Source organism: Durotheca rogersii (assembly GCF_024521655.1).
Source record: "Durotheca rogersii strain YMJ 92031201 chromosome Unknown GGS23scaffold_1, whole genome shotgun sequence".
In the NCBI taxonomy this organism is placed as follows: Eukaryota; Fungi; Ascomycota; class Sordariomycetes; order Xylariales; family Xylariaceae; genus Durotheca; species Durotheca rogersii.
This window is the reverse complement of record NW_026251232.1, coordinates 182,011-208,071: the sequence shown is the minus strand read 5'-3', so window position 1 is coordinate 208,071 and position 26,061 is coordinate 182,011. Positions and strand designations below refer to the sequence as shown.

At 53.6% G+C, this 26,061-nt stretch overlaps 5 protein-coding genes across 5 annotated transcripts; 2 read left to right on the top strand and 3 right to left on the bottom strand.

The window, feature by feature from the left end:
- On the bottom strand, nt 1-1,713 carry GGS23DRAFT_543055 (uncharacterized protein). Its single transcript, XM_051514827.1, has 3 exons — nt 1,691-1,713; nt 76-1,619; nt 1-23 (listed from the first exon to the last, which is right to left on the bottom strand). The coding sequence occupies exon 2, from the start codon at nt 1,299-1,301 to the stop codon at nt 678-680; it is 624 nt and encodes a 207-aa protein (XP_051376609.1). The 5' UTR covers nt 1,302-1,619; nt 1,691-1,713; the 3' UTR covers nt 1-23; nt 76-677.
- Nucleotides 1,714-8,972: 7,259 nt separating this feature from the next.
- Nucleotides 8,973-12,733, top strand: GGS23DRAFT_591709 (DNA binding regulatory protein AmdX; the record flags this gene model as incomplete). Its single annotated transcript, XM_051517771.1, has 3 exons — nt 8,973-9,033; nt 9,231-12,593; nt 12,648-12,733. 3 exons carry the CDS (start codon nt 8,973-8,975, stop codon nt 12,731-12,733), a joined length of 3,510 nt encoding a protein of 1,169 aa, XP_051376608.1.
- A 3,555-nt stretch (nt 12,734-16,288) lies between these two features.
- GGS23DRAFT_543037 (uncharacterized protein) lies at nt 16,289-18,046 on the bottom strand. The gene is made up of 3 exons (XM_051514826.1): nt 17,632-18,046; nt 16,746-17,567; nt 16,289-16,632 (listed from the first exon to the last, which is right to left on the bottom strand). Exons 2-3 carry the CDS (start codon nt 17,551-17,553, stop codon nt 16,415-16,417), a joined length of 1,026 nt encoding a protein of 341 aa, XP_051376607.1. The 5' UTR covers nt 17,554-17,567; nt 17,632-18,046; the 3' UTR covers nt 16,289-16,414.
- A 1,295-nt stretch (nt 18,047-19,341) lies between these two features.
- Nucleotides 19,342-21,008, bottom strand: GGS23DRAFT_549 (Phox-like protein). Its single transcript, XM_051515190.1, has one exon. It carries the CDS (start codon nt 20,537-20,539, stop codon nt 19,433-19,435), a length of 1,107 nt encoding a protein of 368 aa, XP_051376606.1. The 5' UTR covers nt 20,540-21,008; the 3' UTR covers nt 19,342-19,432.
- Nucleotides 21,009-23,462: 2,454 nt separating this feature from the next.
- GGS23DRAFT_543019 (uncharacterized protein) lies at nt 23,463-25,072 on the top strand. The gene is made up of 2 exons (XM_051514825.1): nt 23,463-24,348; nt 24,418-25,072. The coding sequence occupies exons 1-2, from the start codon at nt 23,939-23,941 to the stop codon at nt 24,581-24,583; spliced, it is 576 nt and encodes a 191-aa protein (XP_051376605.1). The 5' UTR covers nt 23,463-23,938; the 3' UTR covers nt 24,584-25,072.
- Nucleotides 25,073-26,061: the final 989 nt, after the last annotated feature.

Sequence of the window (26,061 nt, the reverse complement as noted above, 5' to 3'; positions counted from 1 at the left end):
CTTCCTAATCCTGCCCCGATGGGCTAAAAACCTGTGATGAGTGGTGTCTAAGGCAGAGGTGGCAGATAGGCATACGGAGATAGAAGCACGCAGAGACTAGCATGTATGTACCTGTATCCGAGGTATGTAGCGCCTTTATCATCACTGACTAACAGGTACCGGTCCCGTGATAGGCGGCATGCAGGAGGGAATGGATGGTATGGCGGTTTGGCGCCCTCGAAGCTCCTCGGACAAAGGACGGCGCGACGTCATGAGCTTGGCAGACCCGGAAAGGGGTAGGCGAGCGAAGCAATAACTAACTGCGAATGAGGGTGTGGCTATGCTGGCAGAGAGCCCATATGGATGGCGGTCGCCTCATTCAATTGGAATCCATTGGACGACGAGACGGAGTTCGTTCTGTCGAAAGAATGGCGGATGGTGGGGGCAACCTTTCCCTTTCCAGTCGCCCCGAAGACTGTCGGGGCAGGGTAGCATACATAGCAGTGGTCGTAGCGGCGGCGGCGGCGGCGGCGGCGGCGGTGGCAGACCTACCATCCATCTACATGGACGGTAGACATAATAGGATGTAGTAGCGGTGGTGGTGGCGGTGGTAGTGGTGGCGGTAGTAGCAGTAGCAGTAGTAGTGGTGGTGGCAGTACCACCAAGCACGCTAGCCCCGAGAGACTGATCGGCATCCCTCAGAAAGGCATCCCAACCCTGCTGCGCTGCTGCCCTTGTTCTGGCTGGCATGCACACATCTGCGTATGTATATACATACGTATGTAGACGGAGTGACCCCCTCCCCCTCCCCCCCAACTCCTAACCTGACCCCGGCCCTTCATAGTCGAGCACGGTGCGCTACGCTGCTTGCGAGAGGAAAATCTGGGGAAGGCAAGGGGGGAAGGGGGAGGATCCGCGCCCCCCCCCTTCTCGTCGTTGCGCAGCCGATAACCTCGGAATATGAGAAAGCAGGTACAAGTTGCTGTCAAAGGTGACGAGTTCTGTATGCTTCGAGTTGTTTCAGCTAGGCCTGGCTGTCTAATAGAGGCTGCTGACAACAGAGCTGGCGAGGCGTCGTCAGCAACAGCAGCAGCCGAAGCAGCGCGGTGCAACGCAACGCGATGGGTAATAGGCCGATACTCGTGTGTTGACGAAACAGCGGCCAAAGCTACCGGCCGGGCCGGCCACTCAGAATACTGCCAGTGGTCATCGGTGCCCACACACGCTATTGGGATGGGCTGCAGGAACTTGTGCCACGGCAAGGGGGGGAAGGGGGTGAGTTGGATTCGGCCTCGAGAGAAGAGAGCTAGAACAACGTGCATTGTGCGTGGTAGCCAACAAAGACAGCGTTCAATTCGCGTGTTGGTCGCCGGGGCGATTCGCTACTATGCCCGTAAAGCAGAGGGGGGCATAACCCGCCTACACTTGACGTCGACGTCGACGTCGACGAGGTATCGAGACAGCCGCCGCCTTCTCCCGTCTAACCCCAATTAGCCTCGGGGCTGATATATAGGGGAACGAATGGTTGCACACGTCCTATCCAACCGGCCGATTTTTGGGGGACACCTGACTCGACGCGTTTTTCACCTTGGATCCCTCGTGCAAGTGCGGCTTGGGCAGTGCCGAACCTTGCAAAGATGCTGCTTCAAAATTGGTTAGCGGAGCCTGCTCGTGGACGTCCGGAGAATTGTTCAAAAATAAAATAACATACAACCAGCGCAGATCAGAGGCCCTATGTGGCAGGACGGGCCTCAGCGGTCTCGGAACGGGGTCAGACTGGCCCCCCCGAGGATAAAAAGGACCCCCGTTCGGATTGATCTCGTCTGCACCCCTAAAGTGGTCCCCCTTTTTGCCCCCCCTTCCCTCTCTCTCTTCTCGGAGAAATTTGGGGAGGAGAGGGAGACGGGGCGAGCGAGGTCTCTCTGCATGTTTCCCCAGATGCCGGAGCACCGGTGAGCGAGCGTGCGCTCCGGGTATGTGCCATGTGCCATGGGGAACACATGCCGGTTGAGGGTGTAGCAGGCGGGATTTCATAGCGGCCATATCCCTACATGTTCCGAGACGGCGAAAGCAGCAGGTCTTGCCGCAAGGTCCTCCCGCCTCGTCGTAGGACTTGGAAATTGAGTGCGAATTGACACGGTATGCTGCCCTGCCTTGCCTGCTTACCAGGTAGGTACCAGCCTATCCCAAGTACAGCCATAAAAGAGGTCGGTGCGTCCAATACTCTAGGTACCTACGGTACATTGGCACGCGTACTACAGCCTTGAGAAGGGTTTCAACAGGTATTAGCAATCTCAGATGCGGTCAGCAGCCAACCGGTATACGGCGCCGAATGCCAATGTACGGGGGACAAATGCCCTCCGAGAAAGGCGAGGGTGAGGCACCTGAGGCCGTTGATAAATTGATTTCTAGGTGCGAGCCTCTCAATCGTGCTTCCATTCTACCTAGAGTACCACCTATGTAGGTAGGTAGCTAGGTACCTTAACACTGGCCAAGGCTGTACCTTATACTTACCTTCCCTTTCTGTATGTAGGTGCCTCCTAGCTAACCCCCTACCTTAGGTAGGTACCTCTACTCGCAAGGCATCATGCCTTGTATCGGGCTTGCAATGCGATGGATGCTAGGCTATCGCTAGACGGTAGGTTGAATCCTCGAGGTGTCGGAGTTAACGCCTAGGCATAAAATACCTTATGGATGTGCCTGGGTGCCTCAGGTACCTAGGTAGGTACCTACCTCTGTATAAACAGGTGTCTACCTAGGTACCTGCCTCTCTTACCTGGTACGGGGTGCGTTGTAGGCATTTCTTACCTGCCCGCCTGTTCTCTGATCATATTGCCGCTTTCGCCATCGCCGCGAATGGGGGCGCCAAAGCTCTGCCTCCCCGTCGCGGTTACAGCTATGGGTCGTGGTGGAATTCGGCGCTACGTGATGTGCATCTAAGCGTTAAATGTCGCCTGTAGTTCCGAGCGATTCTTGGCTTGCCCACTGAAAAAAAAAAAAACAAGTTAACGGGAATTGATACTCGATATACAGCAGGCGTACCATTCGGCTGACGGAAATGCGTACGAACATGCATATACGCACGTACACAGACAACAGATAAATGGGTGGGCCCACGGGAGGGTTCAAGTGCATGATGCTGCGAGACCCTAGAGGCTTTTGACAGATATGGAGATGCGGTTGATAGGTAGATGGGTAGGCGTAGCATACCTACTGCCTAGCATACACAGCACGAATACTAGGCACCTAATGTAGCATACATATACCTACCTACATACTAAAGTCAAGCAAGAGAGCCATCCCGATGGCAGCGTGACAGCACTTCTACGTACCGAACGGATCAATAAAACCGCCCCCGGTTGCGCCGAAACTTCGTTTCCGACCACGCGAACAGGTAAAGATCATCGCCGTCACGGGAGCGGGGACGAGCCTAGCTAGGACGATAATAGAAGAGAGAGAAGGAGCGAGAGAGAGCGCGCGGGAGGTATATAGAAGAGGAAGAATGGAAAAGGGAGGGAGACGAAGAGGGAGACGACGATAATGCGGCTGCTGATATCAAAACAAGATATTGGAATCAAAGAAAGGGACGTGCTGAGTTGCGGGTTGAAGGAGTGAGGAGGAGAGCGATGCATCTCGGATGGGTTCTCCCTCACCCCCTGTTCGCCCCCGAGGATTATTTTCTCGGCTATGATGGCAACACGGCCAGCTGGCGAGAATTGCACCCTGACGTGGAGCATGAAAATGCAGGGGTTTAAGCCGTTGATACCCCAAACGTGCTCGAGGACCCGTCGCTGCCCTAAGCGCCTCGGCTAGCCCAACCCGAGAAGGCCGAGGAGGACTACGGGATGGAATGATGATGATGTGTGAGCCTGGGCGGTTATTTCGACACACACAGCCCTAGTCAGCCTTGCTATCACCATCGACAAGCCTGTTTCGTTTCCCGTGCTGATACCAGGTGATACTCTCCAGTCCCAATTGTCAACTCAGGAACCGGAGAGAGAGAGAGAGAGAGAGGGAGAGAGGAGACAGGGTGGGAAAAGGTTGGGATGTGTCACGACGATAGGTGTGGGTTACGTTGGGTCTTTTTTCTTTGGCGACTTGTTAAGGGCGGCATCAACGGGTAAAATCAAGGGAATTTAGGTTAGAGACATATGCTAAGTACCTAACCTCTTAATCTATCAGCCACCTCTAGCTAATTGCCTGTTACAGGAAATAAAACGCTGGCGTGTGCTTATATACAGGTGCGAATTTAAGTACAAGAAAGAGGAGGACCCTAAGCCCTCTGATCGGTCCTTTCACCACAAATGCAAGTCTTGACTCGTAACCGGACAGTGGCTTCTACCGTCGCGGCCTTCTCCCCAGGACAACTGCAGTTGACACAACCCTATTCGACATTGATTTCGGTGTTCCAAACGAGGCTACTTTCGATCGTGACGGTTTTTCGGTAGCGCATCAATCAGGTCTCGGGCGATGGTGATGGCGTATATAGGAACGGCAACTATATGTAGGTGCTCATATGCAAGTGGGTATCAACTAGGAATCCTCATTTGGCACAGCGAACATCTACGGCGAGATGGGACGTATATACATAATCGAAATGTTGTCATTGCTGATACACACCGTACTCTAGATTCTTCCTCGCCTATCTTAGTGCAAACGCATGTGGCCTAGATTAGGTAAATCGCATACTCTTGATGTTGCATACCCGGCCAGTATCCAGGCAGGCGGTCGGGCATGCTAGGTACCCAGGATTATGCCTCGTCCACGCGAACTATACACGTTTTGAAAACAGCGCACAACTCCTGCCCAATATTTATTTCTCTCTCTCACCAACACATTCAAGCACGTAACCTACGCGCCATAGTTCACGTATCAATCTATGTTCACCTTAGGTTGGCGTAAGAAGTAGGAAACGGATGTGAGCCCCTCCGTACGGGAGCGAAGTAGCAGAGGAGTAAATGGCACTGCATTGCCATATTGTCGCCGATGTTGTGATGTTCATTCTGTCGGGAGGATGACAGCAAAATGCTCCCCAAAAGGGCAATCAATTCAACGGAGCAACACCGTCAGCAACAACGGTGCTGATGCCCATAAGGGCTCTCTGCCCGTAATTTAACAAGTGGGTAATTGAGCACGCCCACGGATCCGAGACAGGCTTTGGTTTTGGGTTATCATTACGGAATAAATGAGTTCCAGATTGCCAATGTTAGCACAGCATATTATAGGTTATATATCCAGAAACGATTGTTGGTTTGCGTGGGATCCTGGCAAGAAGCATAGTGCGACAAGAGGATGTAGTTATGCATACTACGCAATGTATGTGTAATATTCTTTCTCCCACCCTCGGTTTTCTTGCCGCCGTGGCTGCTGCCCTGGAGTGATCCGATGATGCAATGGTAGGCAGGTATGTAGGTAGGTAGGTAGGTACTTACCTACGTACCTAATCACGGAATGTACCAGCTGTAGAAGGCACCTACACATACATTAGGAGGTACCTGCCTCATTGCATGTAGGTATCTTTTATGTACCTGTGTGCACGTGCATATATACCTGTATATGCCACACGCCGTAGGAGGTACCTACCTACCTACCTACCTACCTACCTACCTACCTACCTAGGTAGGTGCGCAACCAACCTATATGAGTAGTACATCCGTACCCAGGTACCCAAATGCCCAAGGCAAAAAGCTTGGCCGGGTTAGTATAGCCGACCTTAAGATAGATGGCTGATCTGCGAGGGTGTATATCCCTAACGCCTGCCTACCGCAGAGAGTTGGGGGTCGAGAGGGCCCGATCAACTCACCCTGCTGCTTCATGCTATATCGCACATGCGCTGAATGCATGTGCCTTATGTACCGTATGGGCATGTATGCAGAGGGGGCAGGCGGTAACATGCACACGCTTGGGTTCTAGAATGTAGGCAGGCCTATAACGATACAGCTATACGCACAGCGCGCTGCGGGAGAAAGGTTGGTGAACGAGCAGAGCGTGCGACGTAGCAGACATTGCCCGAGGGTTCCGTCGGCCATCGACCGGAGTGGGTGGGTAAAATCTGTCGTCAAAGCCACGCGGACCCATATACACCTACATAATCCAACATTGCCCCTCGGTCCCCCCCAAGTCCCTCGAGGAGCCCCTGCAAGTTCTCGAAAGGCTGCAGCACTGCTGGAGCCTTGAAGCGTCTCTGTCTCTGGGATACCGGGATACTTGATTTTCGAGCCCGGCCAGATTCAGGTCTGCTGCGAGGCTCCATTTCGCCGAATTTGCCCCGCGGTGGGCTGGAAGAATTACCTACGTATCTATTCTTTCAAGATCGAGAGTTAGTATTAGAGAGAGGGAGAAGACAAAGAGAGCAAACCAATGGGAGGAGGGGGGAGCAGGAGGGAAACAAGAGAGGGGATTCCCACGGGTTCTAGTAGTGAGCAGCGTGCTCGTTATGAGGTGGTGCTGATAGCGTGCATGCCTACTTACCACCGTGTATACCCCCCACGAGGACTCGACTTATAGTTAAGCGGAGACCAATATCCTAGCCTTTGGGCGGCCAGACGAGCAGGAAAATAGCGAAACAGCCAGCGTCTATGGAGCTGCACGTGGAAGTAGAAGCGGAAGCTGATGCAGGAATGACAGCCGACGCATATACAGCAGAGGCAGAAGGTGGTGATGAAATGGATGCAACGGGCTTCATGTGAACAACGGATGCTACCTGACAGCGAGAGGCAGAATTTTTTTTTCTTCATAAAAAAGGGTGGGGGGGTTGGCACTGATCTAAAGACGGGGCGCTGCCTGACCTTTACAGGTATATACATATTTACAGCTATGCAAGCCCTGCCTACTATACACGTCTTGACTCCTGAATGAAGCTCACGAATGCTGTAAAGACGCAGTCTATACAGTGGTTGCTGTATGCCGACAAGGAGGATGTCCCTCGAGCTCACTTGCATCAGAGATATTCATAACAGCTCCCCGGCACATCCCACACACCTAGCCGCACTAGGAGAGACCTAATGCAAGAGAGCAAATGTATATACACATGTATAGAAGACGGTATCGAACCGGCGCAAGTTAGGCACCCAAGCCACCCACCTCTTGCCTACCTCCTGTACAAGCATTTGTAGCGAAGGCTGCGCGAGATCCCTCTCGCTCGGGGCAACTCTTTAGGAAAGGCACTCATTCGAGGGCACCGGAAACATATACGTGTAGGTTGAGCTCTCTGGGTATTCGGCTGGTCGGTTTTATGCATGGGAGAGTCTTGACCCGATCGCCTGTCTACCTGGTAACGACAGACGGACAGGTACCTCCTGTGAACGTCGCGCCGAACGGACTGCGGATTGGATTTTACATCTTGTGACCCCAAAGTCCACTCTTCTGCTCCGGCGGTTCTTGCGTGTGGGCCAATGAGATCGGGCACGTATGCAGCGACCCCTGTTTGGCTCGCCGCTGTGGGTGGGCCCGACGCCCTGAAACTAACGGGCAGGCCCTTGCGCAAGATCAGCCCACCCGAAATCGCTGGGGCCCAGGTTACGGGTGGCCGTCGATTTGATTCTCTCTTGTTAGTACCTGACTTGAGCGGTGCACGACTGAAGCCAGCAGATAGGCAGGCAGGTACCCTCGTCGGTAGCGTTCTTCTTCTGGCTGATGATGCTAATAATAGGGGGCCGAGAGGGCCTAAGACCCGAAGATATCAGCATGCCCACGCCCCTTGTATGCTACGTACTCGTAGTGGATGGTACGTAGATGCTTAGACCTGTACAATTTCTACATCATTACAATCACATTATAAAATAAATAAAATATATATATATATATTAATAACTAAATATATTAACTATTAAATTATAAAATATATATTGTTATTTATAATATATACTTAATAAGAAATTAATATTTTATCACTTTAGTATTTTACTTCCTAATGCTACTCTCGTAGACCGTTTTCATGTACTTAACCCGTTATTAATCGTGGTGATATCTCTTAAGCAGGAACAGGACGCGAGAGAAGAAAATGCTACCCTGCGTGGCATGTCTGCCCAGAGCCTTGAAGCTCCCACTTCCACTGCGCACAGTGTCCTTCAATCCCCTCCTCCCCTCCCCTCCCCCTCATCATGGGTAGCTCCAAGCTCCTTTTTCCCTCGCGTTCCTGCTCTGCCCCTCCACAACCCTCCTTTCCTTAGTACCTCCCTATCTCTGGCCGCCTGTGTGGGTACATGAGGGCACCCCGGCTCGCGAGGCTAAGTACCTGTATACCCACCAGATACCGTCCTTGTATCCCGTCCTAAAGTACCGCAGTCTGCTGATAAACGCCAGTCCTGCCCTCGTAGTACCTACCTCCATGTATGCGCTTGAGTAACTTTGCCGAATTGCGAGGTACCGTGGCCCACTGGGATGAGTGTGCGTTAACCTTCCTTGATCCTAGGCATTTCGCTACGTAGTAGTAGCAGCCAATCCACCCGTCTAATTCTTCCATGTCTCTCTACTATTGTCTCTCCTCCCGCCCACTCCCACTCCCACTCCAAATCTCCCCACCACACACACCACACATACACACACGCACACACACATACACACACACACACACACACACCTACCTACCTTCTCACTCACCACATACACTGCTGCAGTTCGAACCTCGAACCTCGCTCCTAATGTAGGCTGAGGTGTGAGAATGTGAGAGTCGCAATACACGTCGGTCGATAGTCATTAACCACAGCCTTAAACTAGCATCCATTTACTGCGACATCCACCTGCTAGGATCCCTCCCTTCTCCAACCCTTCTCAATCTATCTACCTCTCGTCCCTCGATCTACATCCACCACCGTCGATTCTAACCTGGGGGCTTCGTTGCAAGAACTGCCCGCTCTCCATCCTCTCTGTGAAGAGGGACCAGTCCAGTCCTGTGGTGGTCGACGGTTGGACCCTACCCTACCCCCTCCTCCTTCCTTCTGTCTATCTCTTTTCTCTCTCCCTTCCATGCGCTCCACAACCTGTCGTCAATCATGTCCAATCCATCACCGTCCGCTACAGTCTCGGGGAACAATGCTGGCAACGACGACTCCGGTATGGCTCTCCTCCTTCGCCCCCGTTCCACCACCCCTTTATCTCGCCCAATTCCCATACTCTCTGCAGCCCTTCATCGACCGCCGGCAACAGGCAGGCATCGATTTACTACTACTCCTCGCTCCGCGTCTGGCGTCCCTGGACTGCTAAACTATCTCTCGAGCTGACTCGTTAGCTGACATTGCTCTCGTGTACAGCCTCGTCAATTACCGTGAATACTACTGCCGCGGCTGCCACTACTAGTGCTCCCGCCCCCTACCCTCCGCCCAAGACCGACAAGCCTCGCCCCCATGTCTGTGGTACTTGCCAGCGTTCGTTTGCCCGGCTGGAACACTTGAAACGCCATGAGCGTTCCCATACTAAAGAGAAGCCCTTCGAGTGTCCCGAGTGCGCGAGATGTTTTGCCCGACGAGACCTACTTTTGAGGCACCAGCAGAAACTCCATCAGACGACGACACCCTCGTCGCGCCCCCGGAACCGCCGTGAAAGCACTAGTAGCACTGCTACGGCGCAGAGTAGAGCTCGCAAGAACAGCGTTGCCAATGCTTCCGCCGACGGGAATGCTTCGATGAGGCCCCGCGCTAACACCATCAGCCATGTGGATGGGAACCATATGCATATGATCGCTGCGGCGAATGCTTCCGTCGCAAGAAGTCAGCACCATATACCCCCCACTCATAGTCGCCATCAGAGCCTCGTCGGCCTGCCGCTGCACAATGTGGAGCACGGCTTTGCTGGTATGTCCTCGGTCATGGGCCATCGTGGTGTGAGCCACGGTCTTCCGAAGCTGGAGACGCATTCGATCAACAACATGGACTTTAATGCTGGCCTTCGCACCGCACCCCCCCTGCCTTTCCAGCCCGACTTCGAATTCGATAGCTTCCTGTTTAGCCAGCCGAGTTCCACCACCGTAAACCCGAACGCGCTTCATTACACCGAATCCCCCCATTCCATGTCGCTTGATCCCATGTCTCCTTTCGGAAATGGGATCACGGACATGTCTACCCCTAACCAGCACATTGACGACAACTTTGACTGGTTAACCGGGTTCGAGCACCAGATGTCGTTTAGTAACCCGACCGAGAATGCCGTCGACGGCTCGTCCCCCTCGGCCATGAGCACTACTAGTCAGAGTGGCATCAGCGACGTAATGCTCGACGGTTCCAACCACACAAATTTGACGGCTGCCTCTAGCTCTATGTGGCAACCGGCCATCATGGGCCCTCCCCAGATGACACAGTTCCCTATGGACATGAGCAGCACCGTCTTTCCGGACCTTTTAAGTGGGGCCCCTGTGTCGCCCCAGCCGTCTTCCCAGAAGGCTATGAGTGAGATCTTCTTCTCAACGCCACCCCCGTCCATGAGCTCACTGAGTCCCTCGGTAATGCCGGGCTTGACTACGCAGACCGTGAACCAATCCCTCAACTTTGGGCCCAGCCCAGAGACGCCTACATCGATTAATGGCAGCCACCAATCGCATTCACCTGTTTCAACCATCACGGATATCACGCGAAACGCCATTATGAACTCGCTATCCCAGTGTGCCTCATTCGGCGGTCGTAAACGTTCCTTCACGTCGCCCAACTCCCCTATATCGCCACAGTTCCCAAACACCCCGGATAACGCATCCGACAATGCCAAAGGCCTGCCGTCTACCCAGGACCTCCAGCGATATGTCACTAGTTACTTTCGCTACTTCCACCCACACTTACCGTTCCTGCATATCCCTACGTTGTCCTTCGATACCCCATCCACCTCAGCTAACGGACGGTCAAATATTGCGGGTGGGAGCGGATGCCTGGTTCTATCGATGGCCGCTATCGGTGCTCTTTACGAGATGGATCGCCCCCAGTCGCGAGACCTGTTCGAGATGGCCAAGAAGATGATCCAATTATACCTAGAGGAGAGGAGGAAATCCGATATGCGGAAGGCTGATTTTCGTCGAACGCCATCCTCGGACCAGGGCGCCCAGGCGGCGGAAACTTCCATCCACACGCCCCTATGGCTTGTGCAAGCGATGCTCTTGAACGTAGTATATGGTCATAACTGCGGAGACAAGATCGCAAGCGATATCGCCTCAACCCATTCCACAGCCCTCGTTAGCCTCGCCCAAGCTGCGGGTCTCCTTCGGCCGATGAAGATGGACGCGGCAGAGGTCCGAGAGATCCAGGCGAACGATGCTGAGGGTAATTGGAACGGCGGTATCAAGGCCGAGTCCGACGACCAGGCCGAATGGTTGAGATGGAAGACGATGGAAGAGAGAAAACGGACCCTCTATGTCATCTTCATTTTTTCGAGTCTCCTCGTCACTGCTTACAACCACACTCCGGCGTTAACGAACTCGGAGATATTCTTGGATCTTCCATGTGACGAGGAGTTCTTTGCCGCGGAGAGCGCTGCGGCTTTCCAGTTGAAGGGTGGCATAAGGGCTGCAGGGCACAACCGCATGACATTCCACGAAGCCCTTGGGGAGCTGCTGCGCACCAACGAGAAACAACAGAAACTGAGTTTCGGGAATGGGCAGCAGTCCCTCAGTTCTACCGCTCACGTAAACGATGGCCTACCCGGCGAACTGAAACCCAGCACTCTAGGCTGCCTAGTGTTGATCAACGCTCTTCACAACTACATCTGGGAGACTCGCCAGCGGCACCACAATAAGGTGTGGACGAACGAGGAGACTGAGAAGATGCACCGCCACATTGAGCCGGCATTGAAGGCGTGGCAGTCAGCTTGGGCGAGCAATCCCCACCATAGTCTAGAACGTCCCAATCCGTTTGGCATGGGCCCTCTCTCTGCCGACGCTATTCCTCTACTCGATCTGGCCTATATTCGGTTGTTCGTTAACATGTCCCGGACCAAGGAGAAATTCTGGCAGCGAGACTGGGATGGCTTGGCGGATGAGCTCTCGCGTGGCAATGAAGTTAACCAGCAAGCAGAACATTCTCCCTCATCCAACGCTGAGTCGGCGACAGATCCGTCCGACGCATCCGGGGCAAGTTCAATCTTCATCGATTCACCACCCACACAGTCATCATCGCCTGAATTCGCATCCATGAAATTCTCGCCACCTTCGCACCCGCAGTCACAGACACAAGCAACGAACAACCGTTCTATTACCCGCCGGGAGAAACATCTGCGGAAGGCTGCCTTCTACGCCGCTGACTCGCTTTCCATGTCGGACAAGTTAGGGGTGACATTTGCTGAATTCTCGAGCCGGGAACTACCAGTACAGTCGGCGATGTGCTCCTTCGATTGCGCACAAGTCCTCGCGGAGTGGATCGCTACACTCCAGGATCGCGTTGGCAGATACTTGGGTGTTCTTGGGAAGGATGAAGTCGACATGGCGGGTGTTCCCGCTATAATGCTCCTCGAGGACGAAGATGTGAAGCTTATTCACAAGATCCAGGAACTCTTGTCTAGTGCTGATATGAAGATGAATATGGATATCGTGAGTGGTGGCGCCATTGATTCTCGCCTGCAGATGGACGGTCTCTGCGGGTATGCGGCAAAAATCCTGAGAGCTACGGCGTACATGCTTGACAAATCTGCCGTGTGGCCAGGTGAGCGGTAACCTGACGTTGACCATAATGTTCGCTTTATTAACTCGATTCTAGTGCTCCATTTGATGGCCCGCTGTCTCGAGAGCCACGCAAACTTTATGGCCTCGCGTGCCGACAAGTCTGTCATCGCTACCGAGTGAGAGCGATGTTTGAGTGCGAAACGGCACTTCACCATTTTTCAGGGCCAGACTGTCCATGGCTGCGTGCGTATGCTGTAGCTCGAGCCGATAAGTCCTCTGGCCCATGCTTTATGGGCACAGGGGATCCTGTCAGCGCGGAGCGGGTTCGACCTCGAGAGCATATGCCATCACCCCATTGTACATATTCAATATCTTGAAAATTATCCGGCGTGTTGATACGATGGACGAAGGGTTTACATCCCCAATGCTAGAAAATCAGAATTCGCGAAATCCAACGAGGCGCCGGGTCTGCTCTCACCCCTAGGATCTCACCTCGACCTGGCCATCCACTACGGCGTCAGATCACCTACCCTTCAGAATGGGCAATAGACTGGGAGGCAATCACGATGTTACGGAACGATGCATGAGTTACGCCGTTTAACGATCTCATACCCCCGGGGGGAGTCGAGAAATATGCTGTGAAAAGCCTCTCAGACCACGCGGGCAACATGGATAAGAGAGGTCCAAAAGAGAAGAGAGGGGAAAAAAAAAAAAGGAGTAGCGTTGGTAAGAAAAATGAATTGGGAGCCCCAAGCTCGGCCTACTCTCAGAACTGGATAGTAGGTGGTGTGATTACACGACAGGCGGTATCATAGAATTTCTAAGGCTACCGGGTCTTGCGAAGGGGGTGCTCCGCCCCGTATGGCGCATGGCATGGTAGAGGCTCTAGGTCTAGGGTGACGCACAGTTGCCAGTACGTGGTCAGCAAAAGGCACCGAAGGTGACAGGGGGGGAACCAGGAGGCGCCTTGCGGTTCCACTCGAGCCGAGGATAACAACAACATCGTAGTCCCAGTGGTGCCAACAACTCGGATAACTGTTATTTTCGCAGTGGGAAACCAGCAGCCTCACATCACGTATGGAGAATGGCGAAAGGAGGAGGTGGCGGAAGCGGGAACCGTTTGCCTCAGCTACCTTACTGGACCGTGTTGGGACTGGGTGAGGGACGGTTTAACGTATAAATGATTGCTTACGTTGCCCAACATTCTCAGCATAACGTATCTATTCAAGCGAGGACAGTGATTTTCCCTTTCGCAGTTATTGCAGGCTCAGGGAACCTCCGGCCGTAGAAAAGCGGGATATTACTACGGTGGCTTCCTCCAAGCATAGCCTTAGCCGACCCTGAATACCGACTGCCCTTCGTTGCGGTGCCGGAAGGAGACGAGAAAACTTGCTTGCTTTGTTGGGGATAGGAAACGATAGGTACTTACGTGCTATTCTCAGTTTCTCAGCAAACAGTTTCTCCCAATTGGGTGCGGATTATTGCCCGTTGTTGTCGCCCCATGAACGTAGCACCCATGCCCACCAACTCCGATCTGCAACGCCGAGGAGATATCATACCTCGGTATTACAAAAACCCCGGTCTGTGAAGCGGTGGCCCATGAAGGGGTAGGTTAGCTTACCCCGTTTGTTACGTAGGGAATCCTACTTGTAAGTCTACATAGCCTACGAGGGAGACGTGGGCGTCTACGTTTTTACGTGATGCCGCAGTTAAGAAAAAGCTAGCGTATTGCCCCTATCTGGTCTGCCAGGGATAGGGTCCGTGCTAGTGAGTCCCAGACTATGGTAATGAACCGTGTCAATACTCGCAGGCATATACCTATTTCTACGTTAGTCACGGTATTGATACCGACAGACGGGGCCGATCCGGGGTAATGTTGCGCCCGTCGGTGGTAACCCGGCGGCCCGGTTCCGCCCCCACCTGATTCCTACATTATACCTTAGCTGTGATATATCCACGATCTGTTCGTACTGATTCACTACTATACTTTTTAATATGATCTTCATCCTCCTTTTTAACGGCCCGATTTATGATCGGTTGGCTTCGTCCCCGCCTTAAACCACTGCACCCGTATTCACCTGATTTTATCGTCTTGCCTTCGTGGCCAATTTCGACGTGAAAACATAGATCGCCGACTTATATATCCCTTCAGCATTCGAGAGAAACGGCCAATTAATTAGGTCAAACTCGGAAACCTCCCTAGCATGGTTTCCTAACGCTCTCGGCTGGGCATCGTTAAATAGGTACTTTGGATGTAGTGTGTAGGGAGGGGTTTCATTTCCTTAATCGGCGCGTTAGCGACCATAAGACATAAGACATGTGACATTTAGCGCATGCCCCCGGGCACCCTGGATAAAGAGAGGGGGGTCAAGCTAGTTAGGGGTCAAGACTGATCACAAACTCGCCGGAATACATTAAAAGGTAAGAAGACCAAAGTCTATAGCGACTTAATGAAGGGATAACTGATTGTATTCCCGTTGTACTGCTTATTGTACCTATTAAAGTGAGCCTACGTTTAGCTTTCAGGCAGGCAAATATAGCGTAGGGAACTTTGCGTTTATAAAGGCAAACCATTCAGATCGTGTATTATGTGTAAAAACCCGTCACTCATGGATTCATCTCGGGTCAGTTACGTGTGGCTGTTTTGTCAAAATCAAGAGGGTAGCGATAACTACCGGCCGGTTTCTAGGGATATTATGACCATATGTTGCAACAACTACCCTTTTAATCGTAAGAAACGGAAGTCTGTCATGCCCAGATGTCCTCTGTCCGGAGCCTCGAAGCTAGTGACAGGGAAAATAAAAAGAGATGTTTGTAACTCGCTGGATTCTCCCTTGTTTTGTCCGTCTGCTGTCGTCTCATGGAACTATCCTATTGTTACGCCCGTGTCTTAGTTGAAAGAACTTGACACTGTCGGCTTGTCGGACAAAATTGCGCTACTCTGTGCTATGCCCTCTGATTTATTGTGACGACGAGAATCTCCCTCGTCACTCCCCTTACGTATGCAAAAGTCTTAAAATCTAGACGTTCTGAGTGCTAGGTATATGAACCGACGAGCTCTCCGGCTGAAGGTGGATACTACGCAGCGACCTACCTAACAGAAGAACCATCACAACTTCGGATTTAACATATTCAGACGAGAGTCGTATTCGCGATATGCATAGCTCGGCCGGCCAGCCTCTTTCTAACCCAAAGATGCCCCTCCGCGATGCGAAAGCTTCGTCTTTGCCGCTCTCAGCCCCTCTCCCACCATGTAGTATATACCAACTCCAAGTCACCAACTCGCTCGGCATCGCAGTTCGGGGTAATCCCATGCAGCCATTCTGGGAGGATGGACCCGACCAACGGTGTCCAAGCTGCGGGAAACTTTACTGGAAGTGTTGGTGCAATGTGAAGGGCAGAGCACAGTCGAGCGGATCTGCTTTCTCGTTTGTACGGAGAAGATGATGGTTTTGGGCGGACTCTATCCTTCCACCTGTCTACTGTGTCTTATCCGTACCGAATAATTCCGCGCTACAGCGTGTTCCTGGGCACCACCCGTACTACGCATACCGATAACATTAACTTGGTGATTTTTTTCTACTAATTTATACGTTTATCACGTATTTAATGCCTAGTTTCCCAAGGCAATGATAGGGTGGTACGCGATACTATCGTTGTGGGTGTCGCCGGGAGGCAAAACACCCGAAACACTCCAAGCGCAAGTATTACTTACTGACTATGGAGTCGAACATATTACAGAATTAATACGGTAATATTCGGGAACCCTACGAGCCAACGTTCATACCTGAGTATTCTCAGTACAAATACCGCACCGCTTACCGAGATGCTTCTTTATCACAGCCAAGTACATACGCAGCGTTAGGACTCCTCGTGCTGCTGGATAACACACCCAGGGCTCCCGTCATCCGCCCTCTCGACGTCTTCCTCGCCGGTTTCCTCGACCAGCCGCGCGCCGCAGCAAGACCAGTAGCAGTCGAGGTTCTGGGCCCACATGTTGAAATCGGAGAGCTTGACCTCCCACCGCGCGAAGGCCTCTGTAATCGAGTTGACCTGGTCGCCGTTACAAAGAACATAGCCTGGCGATAGCATGCATCCATGGTTAGCCCAACGAGTCCAGTCGAGGTTCGTAGGGCCGCCACCCGGCCTAACAAATCAGACTGGAGAACACAGTAGGTGTAGATGCACTCACCGGGATGGAATCGGCACGGACGGTGCCAGCTACACAACCCGCCCGCCACACATGGGCCCTCGCCCGCGCCCCGCGGCCAAAACCAGTCGCTGCAGTTGCGGCACCGGCGGAAGGTCTCGCGGACGGCACGCGGCAGGTTCGGGAACGCGACGTAGGTAGCGAGCCAGGCAAGGAAGTCATGACGGGCGCGGTGGCGCTGCGCGAGCGCGGCCAACAACAGAGGGCGGGTGACGATGACGTCGCACATGCGACGGGGGGCCGGGGCGCCCTCCCCGTCGGCTCCAGGCGCGCGCGCGCCAGCACGGGCGGCCTCGACGTGCTGGACGTGCTCCGCGAGGGTCATCGCCGAGAGGTCGCGCGGCGCGCCCGCGACACGGTACGCGTCGACGGCGATGCTGAGCATCGTCCGCAGCGTGATGCCAGCGGCACCGGGGCGTCCGCGAAAGTATGCTAGCTGCTCCCAGTCGACGATTACACGACGTGGTAGATTCATTGAACAGGGCGAGACAGAGGAGGAGGAGTTGGAGGAGGGAGCTGTAGCAAGTTGCTCGGTGGCTGTAATAGATGTGCTCTGCTGAAGCCCGCCGAAGCCGGAAGCCGTGGTGGATGTCTTCGTCGGGCCACCGTTGTGAGGAGCATCGCGTCCATATTCTTCGTACACGAGCCGCTTGATGATGCGGTATTGCTCTTTTCGCTTGTGACGGTCGGCTGCCATCTCCCGAGCCGTCCTCTTGAAGGCGATAACGCGGGGGTCCTTGTCGATGGGCTCCGGGGGCAGCTTCGCCCTTTTTTTCGTCTCTCTCGGCATGCTGCCGACAGAGCCTGAACTCGTGACAAGATTAGACGCCTTCTCCTAGCTGCAGGGTGGTGGGAGGAGGTTAGGCACAGGAGAGACGATATATCCGAAAGGCTGGGATGGATTCCGGCCTCGTTGACCGAGGACCTTATTGGATCTTGGGGGCAGAGAAAGGCGTGTTGGGCATGGGAAGCTAGAGTAGGCCGACTCGATGAGTACGGGACGATAGAGGACGTGGTTAATAAAAGTGGAAGGCAAGCTGAGTTAGTCGAGAAAATGGTTCACGGGGTTTCGAGCCCTCATTCTCCTAGGCACCAAGCGCACATAAACGGAGCTACCATAGGTTAATAATAACAGGCAACTATTCCCATACCGCGTCGACGTGTACCACGCGCTGTTGTCAGGGGTGAGGCAAGGCGAGAAACGCACTGCGCTCCTCCAAAGAAGAAGGCGATCACCGGAATTCCCGGTAGAGCTCGATGCAACACTTATCGGATAACACGTGTTGATAGCACCCGCAGTGCGTTGCATACATCATCGTCGCTACTTTCGTCTTCCATGCCACCCAGTATTACGAGACGGCATCGCAACAGGGCTGCCTCTAATGGAGCCTTCTCCGCCGAACACAGGTGCTGGTAAGGCTGGCCATCTAATGGATATATGCCTCTGGCTAGATCTGTGTGCACTATGTTACACGAGCATTCGTGTGCAGCGCAACTCGGCTAGTTATGCTAGTGAGTCATGTGTGAAGGTGAAGGGTATAGTCAGACGGTACGAGTTCTGGTGTTATACGATGATAGTCACGACCTTGGAGGTGAATAAACGGAATGTGACTAGAGATGACCAACTAAAACACTATTAGTACCCAACTCTCCTACTTAGACCGTGAGACACTCGCGTCTCCGCGAATTGATACCTGACCACAACCACTCTTCGAGTTCCCTAGGGGGAAACGGACCTGTTCCGGTTAGGTTAATTATTGCCCAGAGATATATGTATACCTATTATACTGCGTGATAGTCTCATATTTTCGCACTTTACTAAGCTTGAGTTCATATTACGTAGCACACGACACACGGCTACTGTACGGCTATGCAACTAGGAATTATGAATACCATATCGTTGGCAGTGCTAGGCAACTCGCATCGGAGACAGCAGTTGACAAGTGAACGTCTACGCGTCTAGCAACTAATCGCGATCATCGATGAATCGTTGGAATTATCTCCTACCCCTGCCTGAGATGCCCCTTTCGCGTAGAGAGCTGCGTCGATCTGTCCACCGGGTAGTATGCTGGACGGGACCAGCCGGTGTCCCAACGTGTTATTAATATGTAAGCTTATATAACGAGACGAAGACGTCTCGACGGGGTTCTTCCAAATGTGCAATCTCTCGAATCTATTGGTATCTCAAATGCCCCCTTCCCCAAACCCCAGTACACAAATAGTACAGTAACACGCTTTCCCAGAAAAGGCAAAAAGGCGATCGGGCCAACGCCCTCATGTTATTTCTCGACCCGCGTCTGGGCCGCGTCGATGCGTGTTGCCATGACAGAAAGCAACGGGTGCGCCAAAAACGCAACCAATAATGCGCCGTGGACGACTACCTCGCCCCTAATAGCTAGTGAGGCAGGAGTAGACCATCGCCACCAAAAGTGGGGTTGGAAAAGGAGAGAGAGAAAAAGAAGGAGGGGATACACGTGGTGGCGGTAGCGAAGGCACATTAGAAATGCCATGGCCCATTACAACCGGCCCCCGTCGACGAGGACGAGCAGCAACAACTCGACGCACCAGGCGACCCAGCTGAACAAGCCCTCGACGAGCCAGACGGCGCGGAGAGCGAGGCCGACCGAGAGCAGCAGGGCGTTGACCACGAGGCCGGCGGTGAGGTCGAGTCACGACAGCTTCTTGGTGCGGTTCCTGGCCACGCCAACCTTGCCGCTGAGAACGTCGGCCTGCGCGTTGACGTGGTCGAGCATCTCGGTCTGCTCCTCGACTTCGCGGTGGATCGCCTCCGCCATCTGGCGCTGCCGCCGGACGAGCCGGGTCAGCTCGTCGACGTCAGCGTCCTGCTCCTTCATCATCTGCCGTTGCAGCTGCACCACGCCCTGGTTGTCGAGCTCGCGGGTCCGCTCCGTCTCCGGCAGTGGCGCGCCTAGCACCCGCCCGCCGCGTGTCCGGGCGCCGTTTCCGATCAACGCCGCCTTATCCGCCGCCGACGGTGTCGCGCGCTGCGACGCCCGCCCCGCGGCTGACACCGTTGTGCTGAGCTTCTCGAGGTCTTCGCGGTCGACGCGCGCGGCTGCGAGCAGGTCCTTGCGGCGACGGATCTCGCCATCACCGAGACGGCGGGCGTCCTGCATGGTGCGCAGGCCGTCGCCGAGGAAGGTGAGCAAGGAACCGGCGCGTACAAGCGCCTTCTTGGCGGCGGCGCCGGCCTCGAGTGCGGTCGAGCTGTCGGGGGCGCCGTCGCGCCGCGCGAGGCAACGCCGGGCCTCCTGGAAGTCGCGCTTCATCTCCCCGTGCAGGTCAAGCCAGGTGCCGGGGTCCTGGGCTGCCGCGGCATTGGCGGCGTCCCGGTTTGGCGGAATCCCGTAGCTGCGTGCACCGTTTCGCACGCTTGCCGCGCTGTTGCCAGCGCTGCCAGCGCTCGGCAGATTAAGAAAGGTGCGCCAGGCCGGCGTGTCGCGCCATCGTCGGTCGGGGGACTCGGCGATGGCGCGGAGGTAGGATTCAAGAGCGCGGCGGCGGTCTTCGGTGAGCTCGGGCGACGTGACGGTCGACTTGAACCAGGTCTTGGCCGGCAAGGAGACGGGTGGTGGGGAGCCGACGAGGGAGGCGAGGGTCTGGTGCAGGGTGTCAAAGTCGGAGTAGCGCTTCTGGACGACGAAGGTGCGTAAAGGTAAGCGTAGGGTGATGTTGTAGATGGTGTACGGTTTCGAATTGTCGGCGGGTACGTGCTGCAATGTCGTCGGGATGGTGATTTCGACGGGCGGCGCCATTATTGCGCAGGGAAACCCCTTTTACGACATGAACCGGGAAGAAGAGTAGGGGAACGGAAGGGATGCGATCGACCGATCGGTGCTGCTGCTGCTGCTGCTGCTGCTGCTGCGAAGGCAGGACGGGAGGATTCCTGTCGGTTCCGGTGGCGGCTAACGCGTCAAATGGCCCTAGATCGCGCGAGATGGACGGATAGGGAGGGTATGAGAGCGGTTGGAGTAGCAGCGCATGAACTGATACCGCCGACTGTGCTGTGATGATGGAAGACGGGGAATGGCGAGTGAGTAGGCAGAGGAGACTCAGGCCGGCGGGCGATGTGCTTCAGAGCACGAGACACCTGCAACTGACCGACTCAGCCGGTGGCGGTCTGGCACCTGCTGTGGAGCCGATTATATAAGCCGTATAGCTAAGTTAAAGTAACTAGGTACCCGGTTATTCCGTTATTCCGACATTAGGGGCAGGTAGCGCATCATGTCAATACTTGTCGTAATATATGCCAGGTGCCGTCACTCGGAGGGTATGGCAACCTAGATGAACATAGATGCAGGTAAGCCATACTATGGGGTGTGGTGAATCCTGTCCGTTGCATGTACCCATCGCTATTCACCTAAAGAGGTCACGTGTTTTGACGTAGGCGGGTAAAGCATACGGATCAATCCGTCGCGTCCCTCCCTTACCATCAACGCCCTCGACCGTGTGTACACGCCTGTTGCTCCCATAGGTGAGAGATGACGCATCGTCATGGTAACCTCGTTTACTATGGTGAATACGGCGTATTTAGTTTCGACGATTGAAACCCCTGTCCCTGCTTCGATTTGCCCGGAAGATGCACCGAACACGCCGGGTGAGCATGACTGGCAGGCAATGCCTCACCGAAAATCGCCGCATGGCTCGACTCACATCAGTAAAAATGCTAGATCGGGAAAGGTAGACAGACAGACAGGAACATGAACGAGATATGCCCGTGCTGTGGGGGGGGAGCCATGGCTCAGGAGGGCCCGATATCAGAGTATACGTAGGTCACTGGTAGGAGGCACGAATACTATCAACGCATGAGAGCAGCGTATCAGCCTTTATTCCGGTAAATTCAACCGAGGATCGCTCTTCGAAGTGCCGAGTCCGGGACCGTTCGATCCAGTCTTCCTTGGCCGCTGGCTGAAAGGGATATTACCGAGTGGTCCGAAGAATGGTAGCTGACGGATGCTAAGCGAGCTGCGATGTCATCTCCACAGACCGGACTCGTTTCTCTTTCTTCCCTCTCTCGCCCCCCTTCATTCTCGCTACTACCGCCAGCTGGCCGGGACATGGCGTAAATAGAGGATAAGACAGGGAAAACGATAGCAGAAGAGCAATGAAGGAGGTAGGTAATATGAGATTACCAATTGGCCCATTTGCCTAGGTACGTGTTAGTCTTATTACCTTCTACCAACGGCTTGCTCTGACCTGCATACAGCTGTGATACGGGTATTGATGTATTCTAGGTCGGAGTCCGAGGCCCACTTAAGGCCCTGTATTAGGCACCTCACTCACCCTAGGTACGGGCAACCCCATATTGGCTCACGGTCCACTGCAAGACCAGTGTCAGCTGACTGAGACAATCGTAAGTGACACTGGCGCATCAATAGAAGCGGAATCTAGGTATGTATATCTTCCTACCAGCCGCTGCACAATTAGTGGCAACCCTATAATAATACGCACTATTATACTGCAGGCCATTCTGACATCGACCTTTTACTATAGGTACTTTTCCATGCTTGTATGGAGCCTACGGCAATATTAATACCTGCTCATAGGTAGTCAGACGACCCAAGGCGGGAGCGGTCCCACCTCCCCACTTCCTAACACGGACATATAGGTATAGGCAATCGTCTACGCGACGGGGCTGAAAGCAAGCCACGCGGTAATGATTTCGTATCGGCTTGGTTGAATCATCGTCCTGCGGGAGGAGGAGAAGGGGGCTCGGCCGCTCCTCCGTATATCGCCGATGGTATGAGAGTAAGCGGCGCCATTTAGCATCGCACGACTCGACCGCGGCCGCGTGATGCCGACGGATACAATAGGCACATGCATACTTATACGGGTAGCGGTAACGTTGCTTGCACGTTGCTTGCTACTTACTTACTCCCTTGCACTACCGGCCGGCTGCCTTAGGTTGAGCAGCCCGGACGGTTTGTTTGAGGCGAGGGGGGGAGCCCAATCATCGGATGCCGTGAGGCTTCAGCTCAACCAGCAGCAAAGTGGGCTGTGCCACATATTACTACCTATGTACCTAGGTACATTACAAACATACGAATACACACACCGGTCCGTCCGGACAAGCCGCAGGCGTGGGTGTGTTATATAGGCACAAGTCTACGACGCAGGTTGAATACCTCCTGTGATAGTGTATGATAATATACTTGCCCTACGGTATACCCTCTTGCGTCTATCTAGGCACCTACTAGTACTGCTACTACAAGGCATAAGACACCTAAAGCAGCATACTGCCGTTGTTTTAGGGACCCACACAATACATGAGTAAATTAATACGGTATGGATGCGAATGTTCAGTTCCATGTTGATCAGGAGAGCCAGTGCGCGGCTTTTCCCAGCACGCCGGAGACGAAGAAGCTGCATACACACCCACATGGGTACACACAAGTGGCTTTGCCGATAAAAATAACCATCTACGGCACAACACGAAAGGTTACATACACATGCATGCTGCTTACCATTGCCAGCCCGTGTCCTGCTGTCTCTAAAAACTCCATGCTGAGCCAATAGGGCCAGGTCTTTCCTTCTCGACACCGTCCCGTCCTCCCGGGGTCGATCCGCAGGGTCAGCTCCGCCGCCAGCATGTCAACGTGCCTATGAGTGCCGGAGAGCCTACCTATGCACATGTAGACATCCATACCTACCTCTACATACCTACCTACCTACTCATATGCCTATGTTTTCTTCTCCCCCGCCTCCAGCCCAATCCGGCGTGCCGTCAACAAAATACGAGTTCTTGGCAGCCCAACGCGGGCCGGGATCAACCGCCCGACGTCACTCCTTTTCCGGATCAGGTCACACAGGACGCTATCACCAGATCTCGCCTCACACGCTATGAACGGCCCACGTTCAGGTCGATCGATCGGTCCGGATATAAATCTGAACGCTTGTCCTCTCTATCCTTGGTAGGAGGCTTGTTGTAGACATCATCTCGACAACTACACCAACTACACATACATAATACACACATATATCTAATATATTACTCTTTCGCCCTTTCGACTGCCAAAGGCCTAGTTCGTACAACTACTCATCCCTTATCACGATAATCCCCCATTATTAGTGGTAGCGACACCTATTACCACAAGAACACGACCAACTATAAAAACTACGAACGCTCGCACGTCATTCCCAAGTCCGCCATCACAATGCGAGGCTTCTTCTCTACCATCGCCACCCTCCTGCCGCTAGCCGCCGCCGCGCCGATGGTTGCAGAGGTGCGCGACAGCAACCCGGGCTGCCAGGCTGCCTCGTTCGGTAACTTCGAGTGGACGATTGAGGACTTCGTGTACCACTCCAACTACATATTCACCACGCCAGCGCACCAGAATTCGTGGGGCTACGTCGACTTCAACCTGACGAACCCGGCCCTCGAGTACCCGGCCGTGTGCAGTGCGCGCAGCAACCAGCTGAGCGACTTCTTCTACGGCACGATGCCTTACAGGTGCACCGTCCCCGACGGCTCCACCACCGAGACCACCTTCGACTTCAGCCGGCCCAGCGGCGCCCTCAACGTCAACCAGACCTGGACCTGCAGCGACACCGATCCCAAGTATCCGTGAGTGTTTTTGGCGTCCTCTAGACGTCCCCACGTCTCCGCCGTGTTCGTGCTGACTTATCGTGACAGAACTACGATCCACGCCTACGGGTCCGTCAACCTGACTCTGTCCTGCACGGACGAGACGTGGATCAACCCGAACTGGACGATGGGCCAGATCTACTCGAGCCGGATAGTCGAGTGCGAGCCCGTCACGCTTCCGCTAAAGCCGTACCTGATAACTGCCGTCGCCTAAACCGGGGACGAGAGGGGGAAGGGGTTTCCTGGGGCGTCATTTTTTATGAGGAACGACTTCGACGGACGGATGCATGATAGGGATCTTCATGGGTGGGTTTCTACGAACCAGGGCGTAACGGACACGAGCACAAAATGATGTTACGAGATTCCAACTAGATATTATAGACTCGACGTCATCACATGGAAGGCGACAATTTAATGTTAATATGGATCATGAGAATACCTAGGTAGAGATACACATATATAGCTATGCAATTTTACACGGATAGATCTAGGTATGTTTTTGGGTACCTATATCTCACACACACACACGAATCTATGTTATTATGTTGCTTAACTAAGGCGCTTATCGAGCCGGCAAAGTGCTCATTAATCTCATCATAGGCACATCGCTCTAAGTTCTCCGGGCTTGTCTTAGTGAGCACCTCATTGAATGTGTCTATATACCGCCAAATGTAGTATTATCAGACCTCCCAAGTGTCTAAGTGTGTCTAAGCCTTGTCTTATGAGCAGGTTCAATTTTAGCCTGATCGGCGCTTATATTTACAACTATGTGTCGAAACGAGGTCGATCGGTCTTAGACATTGTACTTTATGTTGGTTTTATTGAATTTTGGTTGTTTTCTCTTACTTTGCAGCTTATTTCCTCTTTCTCTCTGCTCCTGTACTGGGTAGCACGTTGGTCCTTCGCGATCGAGCACAGCTAACCCCAGATCAAACCTACTTACCCACGGCAGCATAACTATCGCACAGCTCTTCCCGATCTTCCTCCCCATATGCTGAATTTCCAGCGAGGTCAATCGCACACGCCTCCCGCAGCCGTCTCCCCCTGCCGGACGTCCTGCCGCGGTGCGAGGGTGAAGTGCGCAAGTAGGCGCCAACCCCCGGCAACCCGCCTTCCAGTACTGATAGCCTAGCCCTCTACGATCTGCACTGATCTTACAGTGGGTCGGTTTGGTTCTGCCCTACGGCGAAAAGCTTAGCTGTCTGGACATACCGGGGCTCACGACGAACCGGGGAAGGGTTGAGAGGAATGAGAGGAGAAGAGGCAGATTTTATGTGCTACCGTCAGAGTATTAGTAGCGAACATTTAGGGAGCATGAGAGGCGCTTCTACCGCAGCAATATGAGTGCCATGTTTCCGCATTCCGGATATACCAATGATTGTTCTTCGGTATTATCAATCCAAGTAATCACAGACCTTACTAAAGTAATAGTGCACTGATTCCCTCACGTTCCTGAATAGCTTTGGGTATGTGGCAAAATATCGTCCCAATTGAGGCAATATTCAAATTCCGCAGAGATGTTCAGACATTAACGCAATAAAGAAATTCAATCGGGAGCTTTTCTCTCGTGTGCGAGTTATCACTACCTACTTGACGCTTCGGTTATTGGCCTATGGTCGATCTGCCTGCCTTCTACAGGGGCCTGCTTTAAACAAACCACGGCTGGCAAGACTCCCAATAGCAAGCCCATCT

What these genes read in the sequence shown, in the direction of transcription:
- GGS23DRAFT_543055 (XM_051514827.1), bottom strand. Translation starts at nt 1,301, where the DNA reads ATGCACGTTGTTCTAGCTCTCTTCTCTCGAGGCCGAATCCAACTCACC.
- GGS23DRAFT_543037 (XM_051514826.1), bottom strand. Translation starts at nt 17,553, where the DNA reads ATGCCGAGAGAGACGAAAAAAAGGGCGAAGCTGCCCCCGGAGCCCATC. An exon ending in TCCGTGCCGATTCCATCCCG is followed by an intron (nt 16,633 to 16,745) that starts GTGAGTGCATCT and finishes TGCTATCGCCAG; the next exon opens with GCTATGTTCTTTGTAACGGC.
- GGS23DRAFT_549 (XM_051515190.1), bottom strand. Translation starts at nt 20,539, where the DNA reads ATGGCGCCGCCCGTCGAAATCACCATCCCGACGACATTGCAGCACGTA.
- GGS23DRAFT_543019 (XM_051514825.1), top strand. Translation starts at nt 23,939, where the DNA reads ATGCGAGGCTTCTTCTCTACCATCGCCACCCTCCTGCCGCTAGCCGCC. An exon ending in GACACCGATCCCAAGTATCC is followed by an intron (nt 24,349 to 24,417) that starts GTGAGTGTTTTT and finishes TTATCGTGACAG; the next exon opens with AACTACGATCCACGCCTACG.